Genomic DNA, 16,204 nt, shown 5'->3' with positions numbered 1-16,204 from the left:
CTGATTGGGTTCCTTTTCATTTGATTATTAACCTTCTTGCATATCATCATTTCTACATAAGATTTAGTACTTTTTCAATTATATTTTTTAGAACAAGATAGTCATAAATAGTTAAAGAGATTCTGTGAAGTCATTTAATATGCTGATGTAGCAGCTAAATCTTACTCAGTGCTTCCCATGTTATCTCTAAAACTGGGAATAAGATTTGAAAAAGTACTAACAGATTTGGATGTTGGTGCTGTTGTTTTTTCATAAATTTCACCTGTTAATTTTTGCATGGCAACTTCATGTGGAATGTTACATGCTGTCACTGTTGAAATATAAAGCAAAATATTGTGACATATAGAGCCAAACATATTGTGAAATTAATGGTAGAATAATGGAATAAGTAAAACATATTGTTGACGATAGAAATATTGTGGAATGTGTAAAAAAAAATATTGAAATATTGTGAGATGTATTGTGAAGTATGAAATATAGTTGGATATTGCTTAGATATTGATAGAAAATGAAAAAAACTGAATCGTGGATTAAAGAAAAACAAATAAGCAAAAATTGACACATCTGGCCATAAATACTATTTTCAATGTTATACAAAGAAATATTATAACGGACACTTAAATAGTAAGTATTCATACCTTAACATTAACCATATTAGCCAGAAGGTTGAAAACCAAAAAAAAAAAAAAAAGATTTCAAATAAAAAGATTAGTTATGTATTCTGATTATTTTTAAAGTTTTTGTATAAAATGTAAATGGTATTAAAACACAACCTATTACAACTTTTATTACACTGTATATGAGGTGGTATCAAAAAGTTCCTGGACCAGTTATGTTTAATTAAAAAATAACTTACCTATCAAAGTTTAAACATCATCTCCTTCAAAATAGTTACTTTGTGCAGCACACATATAGGAGTGCACCTTTGGTGCAAGTTTGAAAATGTGCCTCTCTAAACTCTAAAACCACAAACATTATGTAAATTTTCACTTTGAATTTTTGCATAAACTGGCATTGCAAGCAGAGTTGTTACAGAAACAATTGTAATGGTTCATTAAAGGATTTCTTTGTCTTATTATTTGGATTATAGTTTGCTCTTCACCACACAATGGTTTTACCATTGCAAAACTAGGATTTTCTACACTGGAAGAATTTCAGTATTAGTCTGGAATCCAACAGTGTTGATAGCCTAGAACTCAGGTTAAGTGCTTCTCTGGAAATACCTTACCTTTACACCCTACCAGGACCTAAGATGTGTGCGTGTGTATGCATGTATGTACACATGTACACACACACACACGGTGGCTTAACCTACTGTGTGTGTGCCAAACTGACAGGTAAAATCATCTGAAATGAATCTATAATATTGTATACCATAGATATTAATACATATGTATTTAAAATACATTTAAAAATGGCTTTACCTTGTGGTGAGTATTTCACTTTTTGAATATTCCATAGAGTATTCTGCCTGATATTTTGTGATCCAACAATTGCAGGCTGTAATGAAGTGAAATATGAATGGGTCTTCTGCCAGAACATTTAAAGAATAAATTAAATATACTACAATTGAAATTCATGAACAAATGCATATTTACAAATTGATCAATAAGATCTATGTGTATAAATGTTTGATTACAAAAACATATGCACTTTTGTATGTGCATACATATGCCCTCTATATGCACATGTTTGCATGTATGTTTGTTTCTGTTTCTCATTGCTGAGTATGTGTGTCAGCATTTTGTATATTGTATGTGTGTGTGTATGTGTCTCGTTGCCTTTCTGGCACTTGTACCCGTGACATATGTAAGGATTTTCGAGCGAGATCATTGCCAGTGCCCCTAGACTGACTCTTGTGCGGGTGGCACATAAAATACACCATTCTGAGCATGGCCATTGCCAGTACCACCTGACTGGCCTTCGTAGGATTTTAGAGTGAGATCGTTGCCAGTGCCCCTGGACTGGCTCCTGTGAGGGTGGCACATAAAATACACCATTTTGAGCGTGGCCGTTGCCAGTACCGCCTGACTGGCCTTCGTGCGGGTGACACGTAAAAGCACCCACTACACTCTCTGAGTGGTTTGCATTAGGAAGGGCATCCAGCTGTAGAAACTCTGCCAAATCAGATTGGAGCCTGGTGTTGCCATCCGGTTTCACCAGTCCTCAGTCAAATCGTCCAACCCATGCTAGCATGGAAAGCGGACGTTAAACGATGATGATGATGATACAAAGGTGTGTCTGTTGTGTGTGTGTGTGTGTGTATGCACAATAGTGTCCTTTTGGTTGACTACAAAGCTGAAGTCTATCCTGGTATAAATATGTAGTCAAGTGAGACAGACTTCCAGTTTAGTTATCTTTCACTGCTTGTCATCAACATTTTAATCATTATTATCATCAGCATTTGTGTTAAGCTTTATCTTTACCATTAATCTTTACATTATCACCATTGTTGTTAACTTCAATTGTTTTTTCTTAACTCTTACTTTGTACATTACTGAAATTCAGAACTTACGAAGATTTTTGATTATGGAATAAACTGAGATATAGTAGACATCTGAAAGCAAGAACACAAGTTGCGAAAAGTGAATGGAGACACAGTAGGAGTCTCCAAAGTACAAATTCATCAGGTGAGTTATTGTATCTAGTTTGTAAGGAAGTAACTTGATACTATCCCTGACGATGTGAGCTAACAAAGACTGATAATTTTCAGAAATATATAGGTTCTGTTATTTAACTAACTTCATTGTGAAAATAGACCTAGAAATTATATGAAGTTCAAGAAGTAGAGTAGATGGAAACTTAGAAATTCCTAGCTTCAACAAAATGGTTAACTTCATGAAGTAGAGGGTGTGAGATAGAGGGCTTGCAGCAAATAGGCAGAAATGAGGTATTGTTTCTCATGAGTGACACACAAGAGGTTCTCATATCAATGACACATAAAAGACACCATCCAGTACACTTTATGGCATGGTTGGTGTTAAGAAGGGCATTCATCTGTAGAAACGAAGCCAAAATAGACTGGAGCATGATACAGCTCTCCGACTTACCAATACCAGTCAAACTGGCTAATCCATGCTTGCATGGAAAATGGACACTAAATAATGATTATGCAATGTAAATGTCGAGGCATGTAATGTTATCTAAGGCAGTATCAAGCACTTACAAAGGTTATTTGCATAATAGAGATGAATGAAACATTAGCATACAATGGTATGTATTTGAGAACATAAATTCTCAGCTTATGTTATCACGAGTAATGAAAGTTACAAGATGAAGCATATTTTTATTGCTCTGTCATCAGCTCCATGAGTAATGCTAGCAATATTAGAGAAATTCTCAATTATGTTAGATAATTAACTGTGAAATTAATTAGATATTTCAGTAAAAAAAAAAAAGGGTTTCAAAATTAATTTCTTATTAACATATCTTAAAACATGCTTGAAAAGCAACACATTTTTTATGACCCAATTTTTTAGAAGATATTGTTAACTGAATTTAGCTCGCTTCTATATATATTACTGATCAAAGTGAGACAAAATTCAAAATTTAGTTTAGCAGCATTTAATCAAAACTGCAAGACATTGCACTCAGCGCTATAAAGCACCGAGTCCAATGGTTTGCATTCTCGGTTATTTTCACTTTACTATATTTGATAAATATAATGAAAATTCATATTTATAAAGACAATAACCAATGATTTGTTTGAATCTTTTGCAATAATCTCAGAATAATATCCTTGTTCCTTCAAATCTGTTGGCTGCTCTTGTTCTTTCTTCTGTTTTTTCAGATTTGTTACTGAATTTGTTTGATTGGCCAAAGACCGACGTCGACTCATAGATATACTTGCTAAGCTTTTAATTGGTGCCAATAAATTGGGGTCCATTTTTACTTGATTTGTAAAAATCTGAAATAAAAAATGTTTATATAAATTTTATAAAATAAAACAATTTTTAATTTGCATTTTATATTATTTTATTGGAAAAGGATAGGATAAATATCTATCCTATATGGAATATGCCTACATATCAATCATAGCATATTTAAGTCAAATCAACCTGTTCCTTCCACAAAAACTGGAAGAATAAAGCATAGAAATCAATGAATTCATTCACCATCTCATTCTGACTTTTCTATCACTTACTGTTTGAAGAAAATTGGTTTCATGTGTATCACTTCTTTCTAATTTGAATGAATTTGGTAGTTTAAACACAGCCAGATCTCAAGCAGTTTCATTAGACCTATGATCTGGTAACAAACACCGGTTGAATGAGATTTTTTTCTCCAAGTCCTGACTCAGAATCTCACTGATTGATCCAGTTTAATTCTTGCTTCTTTTATTACTTCATACTCCCTCCAGTTTCATGTTGATCATATCCATATGGCAGCCACCAAGCAGAAACGCTTATTGTGCAGAATATTCTTAACTCTCTCACAACATATGCTAATAACATTGGCTACTGGATTTATAGTCAATCACTTGTCGTCCATTACCATGTAGTGAACACAATCAATTTTCTCCTTGGTGGTGGCAATTGGAGGATGTTGAAGAATCTCTGTTCCCCACTTTTGCACTGTTGATAAAGCTGGAGTGTCATCCCCTAATGTAACCAGCATGTCAGTATGAATGTCCTCTGAGGCTAAACTCTTTTTTCTGAAAATACATGATAACACCATGATGCCAAGTTTTGTCCATTTTCAAGAGAAGTCACAACTAGTTATTTCTGAAGTCTTCTTTGAATAGTCAAATGTCAGTTTACCTGGAAAGAAACAATGCAGTATGCAAGATTTCACAGATCTAGCATCACCCTTTCATAGTCAGCCTATGACATATTTTCAGCTTGCCCTTCTACATTTAGATAATCAAATGTAGTGTATTTTCAGCTTGCCCTTCTACATTTAGATAATCAAATGTAGTGTGTGTACACACTACATTTGATTATCTAAATGTAGAAGGGCAAGCTGAAAATATGTTATAGGCTGACTATGAAAGGGTGATGCTAGATCTGTGAAATCTTGCATACTGCATTGTTTCTTTCCAGGTAAACTGACATTTGACTATTCAAAGAAGACTTCAGAAATAACTAGTGACTTCTCTTGAAAATGGACAAAACTTGGCATCATGGTGTTATCATGTATTTTCAGAAAAAAGAGTTTAGCCTCAGAGGACATTCATACTGACATGCTGGCTACATTAGGGGATGACACTCCAGCTTTATCAACAGTGCAAAAGTGGGGAACAGAGATTCTTCAAGATGACCCCAAAGTCTGGACATCCTCCATATATATATATGTCATGATGGCACCACCGTTTGAGCATGATCGTTACCACCGTCACCTTCCTGGCACTTGTGCTGCAGCATCGCGTTTCTGGCACCTGTGCCGGTGGCTGAAAAGTCATTCAAGTGAGATCGTTGCCAGTGCCGCTGGACTGGCTCCTGTGCAGGTGGCACATAAAATACACTATTTTGAGCGTGGCCGTTGCCAGTACTGCCTGACTGGCCTTCATGCTGGTGGCACGTAAAAGTACCCACTACACACTCTGAGTGGTTTGCATTAGGAAGAGCATCCAGCTGTAGAAACTCTCCCAAATCAGATTGGAGCCTGGTGTAGCCATCTGGTTCGCCAGTCCTCAGTCAAATCGTCCAACCCATGCTAGCATGGAAAGCGGACGTTAAACGATGATGATGATGATATACAGGGTAGCCCAAAAGTATGTTTACACTTATCACATAGGCACTTTAAATTTCTGCCTTACAAACTGAAACGGGAGTTTGGCAAAATTAACCAAATTAGCATAGAATGGTTTCATATTATTTTACAATTAAGATCTAAACTTAAAATATGTATGCAAAAGAGACAGTTGAATAACCGTAAACCTACTTTTGGGCCACCCTGTATGTATGTGTATGTGTGTGTATATATATATATATATATATAAAAAAATCTTCTTTAACTCTTCTTCCCTCCCACCCCAGCTAGCCAGTCATACTGTCTCTTAAGAAAGTAAAACATTCCTTCAATATACACAAGAGAAAAAGGCCAGGTCAGTTCCTTCTCAATTTTATTCGATTGTCAAAGAATATGTATGAGAATATGTATATGTATATGTATTTTTCCATATGTGTATTTTCATACACTGTTTTTAACACTGTTTTCAACAATTTCACCTTAATATGACAATCAGTATGTAACACTACAAAGTTCATACAAAGCTTTATACTTTAAATATATTTTATCATCAAAGAATGTATATATGCATTTTAATACTCAGACTGTTTTTTAACATTTTTTATTATTCTCAAAGACTTTTGATAATCTTTTTCTAAAAAAGTGAAACCGGTTAAGTAAATAAATATTTTTTAAAAATAAGTGCATTTTCAAACCTTCTTTCATATATATATATATATATATATATATATACATACACACACACAAACATATATAGATACAATTGAAAGTGATCTTTTTCTGGACTACATTAAGTCTTTTAAAGTATATGTGGTAACCATCTGCAAGACTAGAGTTTATAACCTAGATGCACATGCTCATCTAACACACCTTTTAGTCAATCCAAAGTAGGAAGGTGGCAATGCTGCTTTAAAAAGCAATGCATCTCAAAGAAGGGTGATCTTAGTAGTGAATGGGAATGAAAATAGTATGCTTAGGGTTTTGGGTTAGTGTATGCAAGTGGTTCCCGAAGTGGAGGGTACTAACACCCTAGTGGTGATAAAATGATCGAGGGGCAGGATGACAACAATAGCAGTGCCACACAGGCATCCTCAAATAATGATTAAAAATATTGATTTCTGAAATTTGACTGCAATAATTGATTACATCAAATGTACTCTCGAAGCATGAAAGACCAATTTTTTTGTTTTTAATTTTGTTAATTGCAACAATGGATCTAGTTAAATTCATTCACAGAATCTGCCTTTTTGTTTTAAAGAAATTAAAAAATCTGAAAATTGGTTATATTGAAGCAGTTTTCCATTCTTATTTCCATGAAGCTAATATCTTATGTAGAAAAAATTTTAACGTAAAAGTTAAAGATGTTTAAAAATAAAAAAAAATAAAATCTGTATTTTTAGCCAATAGTGAGACAGAAATTTTCTGTATTGTAGCAGTGTCAACTTAGTGGTGTTGAATTTAAGGTTATACCCTGTGGAATTTATAGTTTAGCATCTGTGAAATGACCTGTTACCTAATAATGTCAACATGTATCTTCTTAAATTTTTTTTTATCATTGATATCTATAATGCTCTGCATGTTTTTATTACTTTTTAAAAATTTGTTATATTAATATATTTGTCTGCATGTGTTTACTTTATGCATATTTCAGAATTATGTATACCCATCATGTATTTGTGTACATCATTAATATAAATGTGCATGTGATATACTCAGCCAGTTATGTTAATATAATGTGTGACCATTAGACTGCAAGTTGACAGAATCATTAGTACACTGGTCAAAATGCTTTACATTCTGAGTTCAAATCCCACACAGGTTGACTTTGCGTTTCGTCCTTTCAAGGTTGATAAAACAAGTATCAGTTGAATGTGTAACCAGTTCAGTTGATCATACAACTGAAATGATCATCCTAGAAACAGATGAAGATCCATTTCTTTCAGTGTTTGTTTATTTATACACATCAGCAAATGAGCCAATGAGGTAATCTGTGTGTGTTTGTTCAACTTGCTAGAAATAACAGCCAAATCTCCCTCACACTATGCTCTAACATTTCAAAAATGAAGGACATTAAATAATGTTGTCCTACGTCTTCAATAAAAATATAGAATGGCTCATTCTGGCCTGTCTTGGGGTTAAACTGAAAGTCATTCGTTGCAACAAATGTAAACGGCGATCTTTCGATACAATAGACACTCAGAGTATTAGTATCGAAAGAATTCCAAACAAAACACACGGGTAAAGTAAATCAAGCGGGTGAAGTGAAACACAACATAGCATGCGGTTGTCCTGGCAACAAGCTGTTAATGCTTCGCTGTCTGTTGATTGGTTAAAATTATCTAAATTTATCCAACTTTAAATCAGAATCTTTTGTTTACGAGATAAAGTAATTGGTTGATCGTAATCAAAAATCAGAGTTGCATCGATACACCAAAATTAAAAGCAATCTCAGCAAAATTAAAGGGGTCTGATCTTGTGAATCAATTTAACTAGATCCGCAACAAGAAACAACAGATTATTAAGAAACCGAAGGGAATAGGCTACGAGGTGTTTAACCTAGGAACAGTGAAATCTTCTTGGAATCACACCTTATTGTCCTGAACTAGGCAGAACGCATTACAAAATGCGGTCTAAGATATTACTATGTCTGAAGACAAGACGGTACTTGAAACTCTCCACACACTTTTCTTCTATCTTGGTTCGAGCAGAGAACTGGCAGAGGTGAAAAACAGAGCCGTCTGAGCGATATTTGATGGTTATGGCGGATACGTTGTTGATCGAAGATCATTTTGATTTGTGCATAACTGGAGTTAATAACTGATTAGTATCAATAAATAAGATTCTCAGAAATAAATGAAATTTGGAAATTTATCCCTGAACAAAAATAAATTAAAAACAGTGAAAATAATGCTTTCAGCCACTTTACCTTTATCAAGCAATTTCGCTAATTATCGGAGATGTCACTAACGCATTTTCATAACTAGTGTCAACAAACATAGCGTCGTCGTTCACCCTAGCAACCTGTAAGGGAGACAACTCTATGTAAACGTTATCAAATATGGAGTCGTTCAACAAACTGCTTATTTTGGCAAAAACAACATATCATTTATGCTTTACCTTAACATACTGTGTTAGTTGAAGAAGTTGACCAAAATTTTCATCACTCTACAACGTTACCATTTCTCTTTATATACTTATATTCATGTCACTCTATTTGCAAAAATAGCAGCCGAATCTCCCTCAAATCTTACTCATAGGACGCATTGATAATTCAACTCTTGATACACTGGGTCTGAATATGAGACTTGTTAGTCATGGATAGAATGTATTTGATAATGTCTGCTCGATTGGAGTGGCTTAAAGTGAAACTAACCATTTTTGGGGGGGGGGTCTTTTTGTTTAAATTATTATTTCAAAACTATACGACTTCAATTTTTGTTTCTGAGAAACCTTTAGTGGGAATACAACACGTAAAATATATGATACATGTATCATACAAAGCCACATTAAAAATACAAATCAAAATCAGTAGAAAAAAAAATGGAAGAGGAACGAAGAGAGAAAAGCAGAAAGAAATAATTATAAGAATTGGATGAGATATGACGGCTCGGCCGTCTCTCCCCAGTTCTTATATTAATCATTAAAATCCAGAAATACAACAACACGAGGGATAACGGTAACAACAGATCAATAGTTTATTCTAGGTTGGTGTAGAGCCGTTTCGTTCCTGGGTGAATAGGCATGCCGCTAGAATACCAAAGAAGCTTCGACCACATGTCGGGGTCGAGTTGGGAGATACGTGTTATCACCACCGCTGCTAGAGAGAGAAGAGATCGGACGCTATAGCTTTCTCTCCACCTGTTTCATTGCGCATGCGTGTTCGGGTACTTCCGCTGACGGCAAGTCCCTTGCACATGCGCAATGGCACTTCCCAAGATGGCGGCCACATGTGCCACTACAATGTCTCCCCATCCCCGAGTGCATAGCACGAAACAAGGAAAGATTGTAGAGGCGCGGAAACAAGATGGCCGTCGAACCCAGAAAACATGGCTAAAATTATACAATGAAAAACAAAAATTGTTTTGTTAAAACAAAGAATGACAAGCTCAATAAATTTGCAAAGCAATGCTGTGTCGGATGCAATAATGGAAGCAAAACTTTTGCATCCGACACGAATGTGAGTAAGAAAAAAGTTCTGTTCAACATGAAAAGTTCAGCCAGACCTAGAAATAAAGGGTCTGTGTGAAAAAAGTGGCAACGAAGGTGTTGGCGTGAGCAAATGTGTATGCAAAGGTTGAAACAATATGTAATGAGTACATATTTTCTTTAAGCACGTTACTGTGCACAGAAATGGAAGTAAAACAATGTTTGTTTGTACAGAGAAATGAAATGCCGGCGGCACAAAAATGTCAAATGTATATTGTTTTGGAAAGTTTCTTTGGCCAATGCACTGTCCGGCCAGATCTAGTGACATAAGGGTCACTTGAGTTTTGTCGCAACGACGAAGGTGGAGTGGTTTCTGGTGTGTGTGTCTGTGATGGTGTTGATGTTGGCAGCGGTGTGTGTGGTGGTAATGATGTTGACAGTGGTGTGTGCGGTGTTTGAAAAGCGGGCACGTCGCCCACGGAAGTTGAGGGTTTGTCAAGGTACGCCTTTTTCAGACGGTCGACAGACACAATCTCTGTACGACCATTAGCGTCGACCTGGAAGAAATTCAACCCAAGACTGCGGGTTGGGCGAGGCGCGTAAGGCAGCCTTAAGTTGCCTATGAAAACGCACCACCATCCCATTAGAAGCGGGATGGTAGCTGGTGGTGCGTATACAATGCCTTCGATGAAGGGAGTGGAAGATAGGAAAATTTGCAATTGTTGAATTTTGGCGAAGTTAAATCTAACGTCGACAAAAGAGTTTGGTCCTGCGAAATAGCAAGTAAATCAATTGCTGCAAGAGAGGAAATAGAATTGACAGGGAGTCTCGTGAGAGCATCAACAGGGATGTTCTGCTTCCCTGGCAAATGACTGTGAAATATAGTCCAGGTGACTGAAAGCACGAGGAGAGAGTTTGTCTGTTTTAGAAGACAGTGTGCACATTATATGCGCAGAATCACTGAAAAAGTTGCGATAAGTGGTGGAATCTGGTGATAAGCGCGAACCAGATCAATCTTGGAAAAGATTGTGGAACCATGTGTGCATAGGAGAGAGAGAGAGAGAAAATGTTCGTAAAAACAAAAAACAATGGTGTTTGCTTTTTTTTCTGTTTGTGTGAGTGTGACATATAAACACAATAATAGGCAGGCCGTCATGTAAACAAAGTGTATGTGTGTGCAAGTAATACAGAGCATAGAAAAGAGTCTATAAGGGAGTTAGAAGAAAGTCCAGACACAAGAACAGTAAATACCAGTTCGTAGTTAAGGTACACAGTAGTTGAGGTGCTGTAACAAGAAGTCGAGGCCGCGTAACAGAGCCGGAGAAGAGGCACATGTCGTGAGAGGTTGTGGCTTCAATGCTGCTGCCGGTTACTTGATACAGGAGTTCTCGCAGGTTGTATTCGCTGTTAACCATGGTGAAATAATTCACAAACAGTGTTGAGATAGAACCTGTGCGAGTGCTGTTGGTTGCTGTGTACGTAGCAAGAAATTGGTGTTGACCCTAAGAAGCTGGAGGCGATGAAGATGGAGGTCCGTAAGCTGCTGAACGAAGTGTTGGGTCTCCATGAGGCTATTGTCGTGTCATCGCCGGAACTGGCTGTGTGCTCTGTGGTGAGCGGCTAGACCTCAGAAGGTGTTGCTTTGTACTGTCTGTAGAAAAAAAAATATTGTTGGCCAACCTTACGTCGTTGCTGCAAGGAAAAAAACAATACAGGCAAAAAATTTTATGTATGTGCGTGTGTAGTATTTTTTTTTTTCCTTTGTGTGTTGTCCTGTAAGACAATAGATGGAAGCAACGTTGGTTTTTTTTTTTCTGTTTTTCAAGCCATGTGGAGTCAGGCGAAAAGAGAAATCACTGTTCACTCGTTTGTTCTTTTCTCGGTCTCAATTGGTGTTGAAAAAAAAAAAAAAAACGTAGGTGAGGGAAATAAGCGACGGCTCGTGTCATAGTAGTTGATGGTTCAGTTTCCAGGCTGTATGGTATTTTCTCCGGGGTAAGAAAACTGTTGCAGTTGGTTGGATTGTTCCATTCCCTCGTCTCTTGTGTTGTTTTTTTTTTTCCGTCGTCTCTTCATTTTTTTTTACGAGTTGTTTGAGAGATAATTCCGTTATCACGTCGGGGGTCACCAGTTATAAGAATTGGATGAGATATGACGGCTCGGCCGTCTCTCCCCGGTTCTTATATTAATCATTAAAATCCAGAAATACAACAACGTTTTCTTTATTTGGCACTACGGCCATACCACAGAGGGGGACACTACAAGGACAGACACAACACCACAATGGGGACACAAAACATAAAACGAATGACAATGAGATGTTATATAATGAAGAAATGAAATGGCTGCATGGACCCCATAACCATGCAGTACCATTTGAATCGTTTATATAAACTATTTACCATCGTTCACTTTTTCTGTGTTATTCTTAATTATCTGTTTTTTCTCTTTTTTTTTTTTTAATTATATTTATAACAAAAAACACTTACTTTTTTTCCTTCTTTTTTTTTTTAATACCTCATAAACGGCTCCAAGTCCCTGAGTTCGATCACTGGTGGCAGCTCGTCGAACATCACCGCTACTCCGGGCGGATCAATTTTGTTTCCGCACATATCTTTTAGTTTCTCGTATGTGACCCTATCGACCACAATGGCCTTCACATTTTCAGAATAGACATCTGTTGGTAACTTAATTCTTATAATGTGCTTGAATTTAAGAATTTTCTTCTCTGTCTCCTTATTTTTTGAGTAAGTTACAAAATTCCAATTGTTTTTCCATCTTCTTGATTTTTTCTCTTCTTCTCCTGTTACTGATGTATTTCCTTCTCGAACTCCATACCATTTATCCCATTCATCGTCAGATGTTTCAACTCTCGAATCCACTTCCTTCGCTGGGGAAACCGGCGTCATTATCGCTGTTCCCTCCTCTTGTAAATCCACCTGTTTAGTAGTTGTCTTCTCTCTTTCTTTCTCCGTCACCTCTTCATCTGCCTTCCCTCTGGTTACAGCTTCCTTTTCCACTTCTTTCTTCTTTTTCTGGTTCTCTGGTGGTGAGTTTGATCTTCAACTCCTTCTTCGTTTTCTTTCCACTACCGTAAATCCCTCCTCCGTTGTATTTTCTTCTGTCTCTGTCTGTACTACCTGGTTCGTGTCTTCCTGTTTTTCTGTTGGTTCTCTCTGCGGGCATCTCGCCTTCATGTGGCCTTTCTCGCCACGTGCAAAACATGTAGGCGGCCTGCCCTCCACTTTCACTCTTAATGTTTGGTCGTCAGGTAGCGCTATCTCCTCGTCAATTCTATTAAGGTCTTCCACTGTTGCCTGGATAGTCAGTTCGATTCCATATCCCCAATAATCCACACTCTTTGTTCTTGTGGCCTTCAATATCTTGGCCTCTTCCTTCATGTTGTATTTTATTGCTGTCATGAGCCATGCTTCATCTAGTTCTGGGGGTAGTTTGCCTATTTGCACTCTGGCCACACGTTTGCCACAGTACGACAGCAACAGCACTCATTCCTCCGATCGTATAGCTTCCGTAGAGTTCTTAATTGCTTCTATTTCTGTTGCAAATCGTACCTCCACAGTGGCATATTTTTTTCCTCTAGTTACAAAAGTTGTTTGCTTTCTGATACTTTTCAGGCACTCCTCGATCTCCTCAACTGTCGCTTGCTCTATCCTTCTAGTTGCCACCTTCATGGTTTTAAAAACCACAGTTCTCTTTCTTACACCTTCTGTCAGTTCCACAGGCGGTGTCAACGTCAGCGTGTTTCCGACCCTCGCCAGCAACTTCTCACATTCCTTCATCTTCTTCGGATCAACCTTAATTTCGATTATTTCCAGCTTTCCTTTTCCAGTCGCGGCCGCATAACTTTGGCCACCTACCGGTGCTTTCTCCATTTTCCACAACGGGAAGACACAAAAAAAAACACGAACAATATCAACAATTAACACCAATGATTGACACTCAATTTTACAACAAAAAATACTCAACTTCGCAACTCACATAAAAAACTCTACGTTATCGACAACTCAAATTCCAAAAAGACTGGTGCTCAACACCAGAAATACAACAACACGAGGGATAACGGTAACAACAGATCAATAGTTTATTCTCGGTTGGTGTAGAGCCGTTTCGTTCCTGGGTGAATAGGCATGCCGCTAGAATACCAAAGAAGCTTCGACCACATATCGAGGTCGAGTTGGGAGATACGTGTTGTCACCACCGCTGCTAGAGGGAGAAGAGATCGGACGCTGTAGCTTTCTCTCAACCTGTTGCATTGCGTATGCGTATTCGGGTACTTCCGCTGACGGCAAGTCCCTTGCACATGCGCAATGGCACTTCCCAAGATGGCGGCCACACGCGCCACTACATAATAAAACAAAGAAATAATGAAAGACATCAATTCAACATCGAGTTGAATGTGCAGCTGATGTGCAAACATGCGCTCAGGCTATGGCATCTCCAGCGTTTCCTTGACGGTGAGCAGGTGTGGCCACCATTTGTCAGACTCACTTTTCTGCAGCTCATCTCATCTCATTCATTGAGCTGCAGTCCTGGATTAGGTGTAGACTGAGGAGGGTCGCGTGACATCTTGAGTGCCATCAAGTGCTCACAGCTCTCTGCCAGGCAGGCAATGTGGTTGGTGGTAGTTCCACTCTAGCATTCTAAAGAGTGTTAGGTGGGGGGGTGGAAGTGCAACAATGTTCTCAGAGAAACTCTAGGTGTCAAAGAGAATCAACCAACTGGTCTGTTTTGGAGAACTTTTGGGCTTAAGTCAGTGGATAACTTCCAGAAATCCCTTGCCTAGCAGTGCTACCAAGGGCCACTGCCTGTACGAGATAAACTTTACAGGCATGAAAGTGCCATCAGTCGGTCCCGCCTGTAGTGCGGCTAGAATGATGAAACCATTCTGCACACCCTTGTCCAGTGCCTGAGTATTACTGACATGTGGGTTTTTATGTCGAATACCTGGAGTTGTGTGTAGGACAGACCTGGCTATCAGCTGAATCCATAGTGAAGATTACCCTGTCACCCTTCAATTGGCCAGGAGAAGCAGGTAATTTTTATTTGTCTGGTGACTGTAGCGAAAGGAGTAGTATGGTGGACTTGTCTGAAACGGCTAAAGTGAGACACTTTCCTCTTTGGCCAAGCCCTCGTCGACTTCTTCAAGTTTCACTTGAAAAGGAAGTTGAGGGTGGAGAGGGAATTGTTGCCTTGTAACAAGTTTATTCAAAGGTGGGTGAATATTGGAAGAATGGCCAGTGTGAAAGGACCAATTCTGAGTGTACACCTGTGAAAGATAACAGGAGAAGGGCTTTTGCCCTGTTGATCAGGTACCTGTGGCTTTTCTGAGTTTTTCTACAAGGACCTTAAAGTGCCTCCCCTATTGGGAGTTTTATTTTGTTTAATTTTTTATTGTTGTTTATAATGTTTAATTGATTTGAAAACCCACTGGCATTCATACTTGTGTCATCTCATTTTATGTATCTTTATATTAGTCCTTGCAGCCAATAAAAGAAGTAATTATCGTTGTTGAACATTATGATGCCTTTTGAAATAATTACAGAATATTCCAAAATATTTGCTTTTATTGAAAGCAGTTAAAATTCAAACTTTATAGAAGTGCACCCCCTGCAAAAAGGGGGATATTTCTACACAAAATTACTATCTGTACAGTCCAGATAATCTGAGAAATGTAATGGTGACAATAGAAATGACAAAAATGGGGCCTTTGAAGGCTGAAAAGATTACAAATACTTTTTCAACTTACGGAGCACCAAATTTATGTGACTTCACAGTATGGCAGCCATAATAATAATAATAATAATAATGATAAATTCTTTTTACAAAGGTGTAAGGCCTGAAATTTTGGTGGAGAAGATGAGCCAAATATTTAACCCAGTGTCCAACTGGTATTTATTTCATTTACCCTGAAAAGATGAAAGACAAAATTGACTTTGGCAGAATTTGAAATCACAGTGTAAATCTGAAAGAAATGCTAAGTATTTTATCCGATGTGGCAATGTTCCTACCAGCAATCCTGATGTTGGTTCAGATATGATCCATCAGTGGTCATATCTGAACTAAAATATCTGTATTCAAATCAGAAACAGAGAGCTTCATTATAGTAACTGAGGATTAGTGCCTGTTAACCAGAAATTTCCAAGCAAGCATTATTAAAAATGGTGCTCACCCCACCTTCTACTTTTGTGGTCATCATCATCATTATTATTATTATTATTATTATTATTATTATCATCATTATTATTAAGGGAGCAAGCTGGCAGAATCATAAGCATGCTGGATGAAATGCTTATGTTAGTGGTACAAGGTATCAAATTTATATGATTTGATTGAATCAACTCAGGTA

At 37.4% G+C, this 16,204-nt stretch overlaps 1 protein-coding gene across 1 annotated transcript in view; it reads right to left on the bottom strand.

Moving 5' to 3' along the window:
- LOC106881614 (dynein axonemal heavy chain 1) overlaps window positions 1-8,705 on the bottom strand; it is a 176,133-nt gene extending 167,428 nt beyond the window's left edge. Inside the window, exons 1-4 of the mRNA XM_089337496.1 lie at window positions 8,618-8,705; window positions 3,695-3,907; window positions 1,425-1,500; window positions 222-310 (exon numbers count right to left, since the gene is read on the bottom strand). Coding sequence (XP_089193622.1) covers window positions 222-310; window positions 1,425-1,500; window positions 3,695-3,886 — 357 coding nt within the window. The 5' untranslated portion in view covers window positions 3,887-3,907; window positions 8,618-8,705. The remainder of the gene's footprint in view (window positions 1-221; window positions 311-1,424; window positions 1,501-3,694; window positions 3,908-8,617) is intronic.
- Window positions 8,706-16,204: the final 7,499 nt, after the last annotated feature.

Source organism: Octopus bimaculoides, chromosome 19 (assembly GCF_046866305.1).
Source record: "Octopus bimaculoides isolate indiv1 chromosome 19, ASM4686630v1, whole genome shotgun sequence".
Taxonomy (NCBI): domain Eukaryota; kingdom Metazoa; phylum Mollusca; class Cephalopoda; order Octopoda; family Octopodidae; genus Octopus; species Octopus bimaculoides.
The sequence above is the reverse complement of the archived record's forward strand: the minus strand, read 5'-3'. Positions and strand labels throughout refer to the sequence as shown.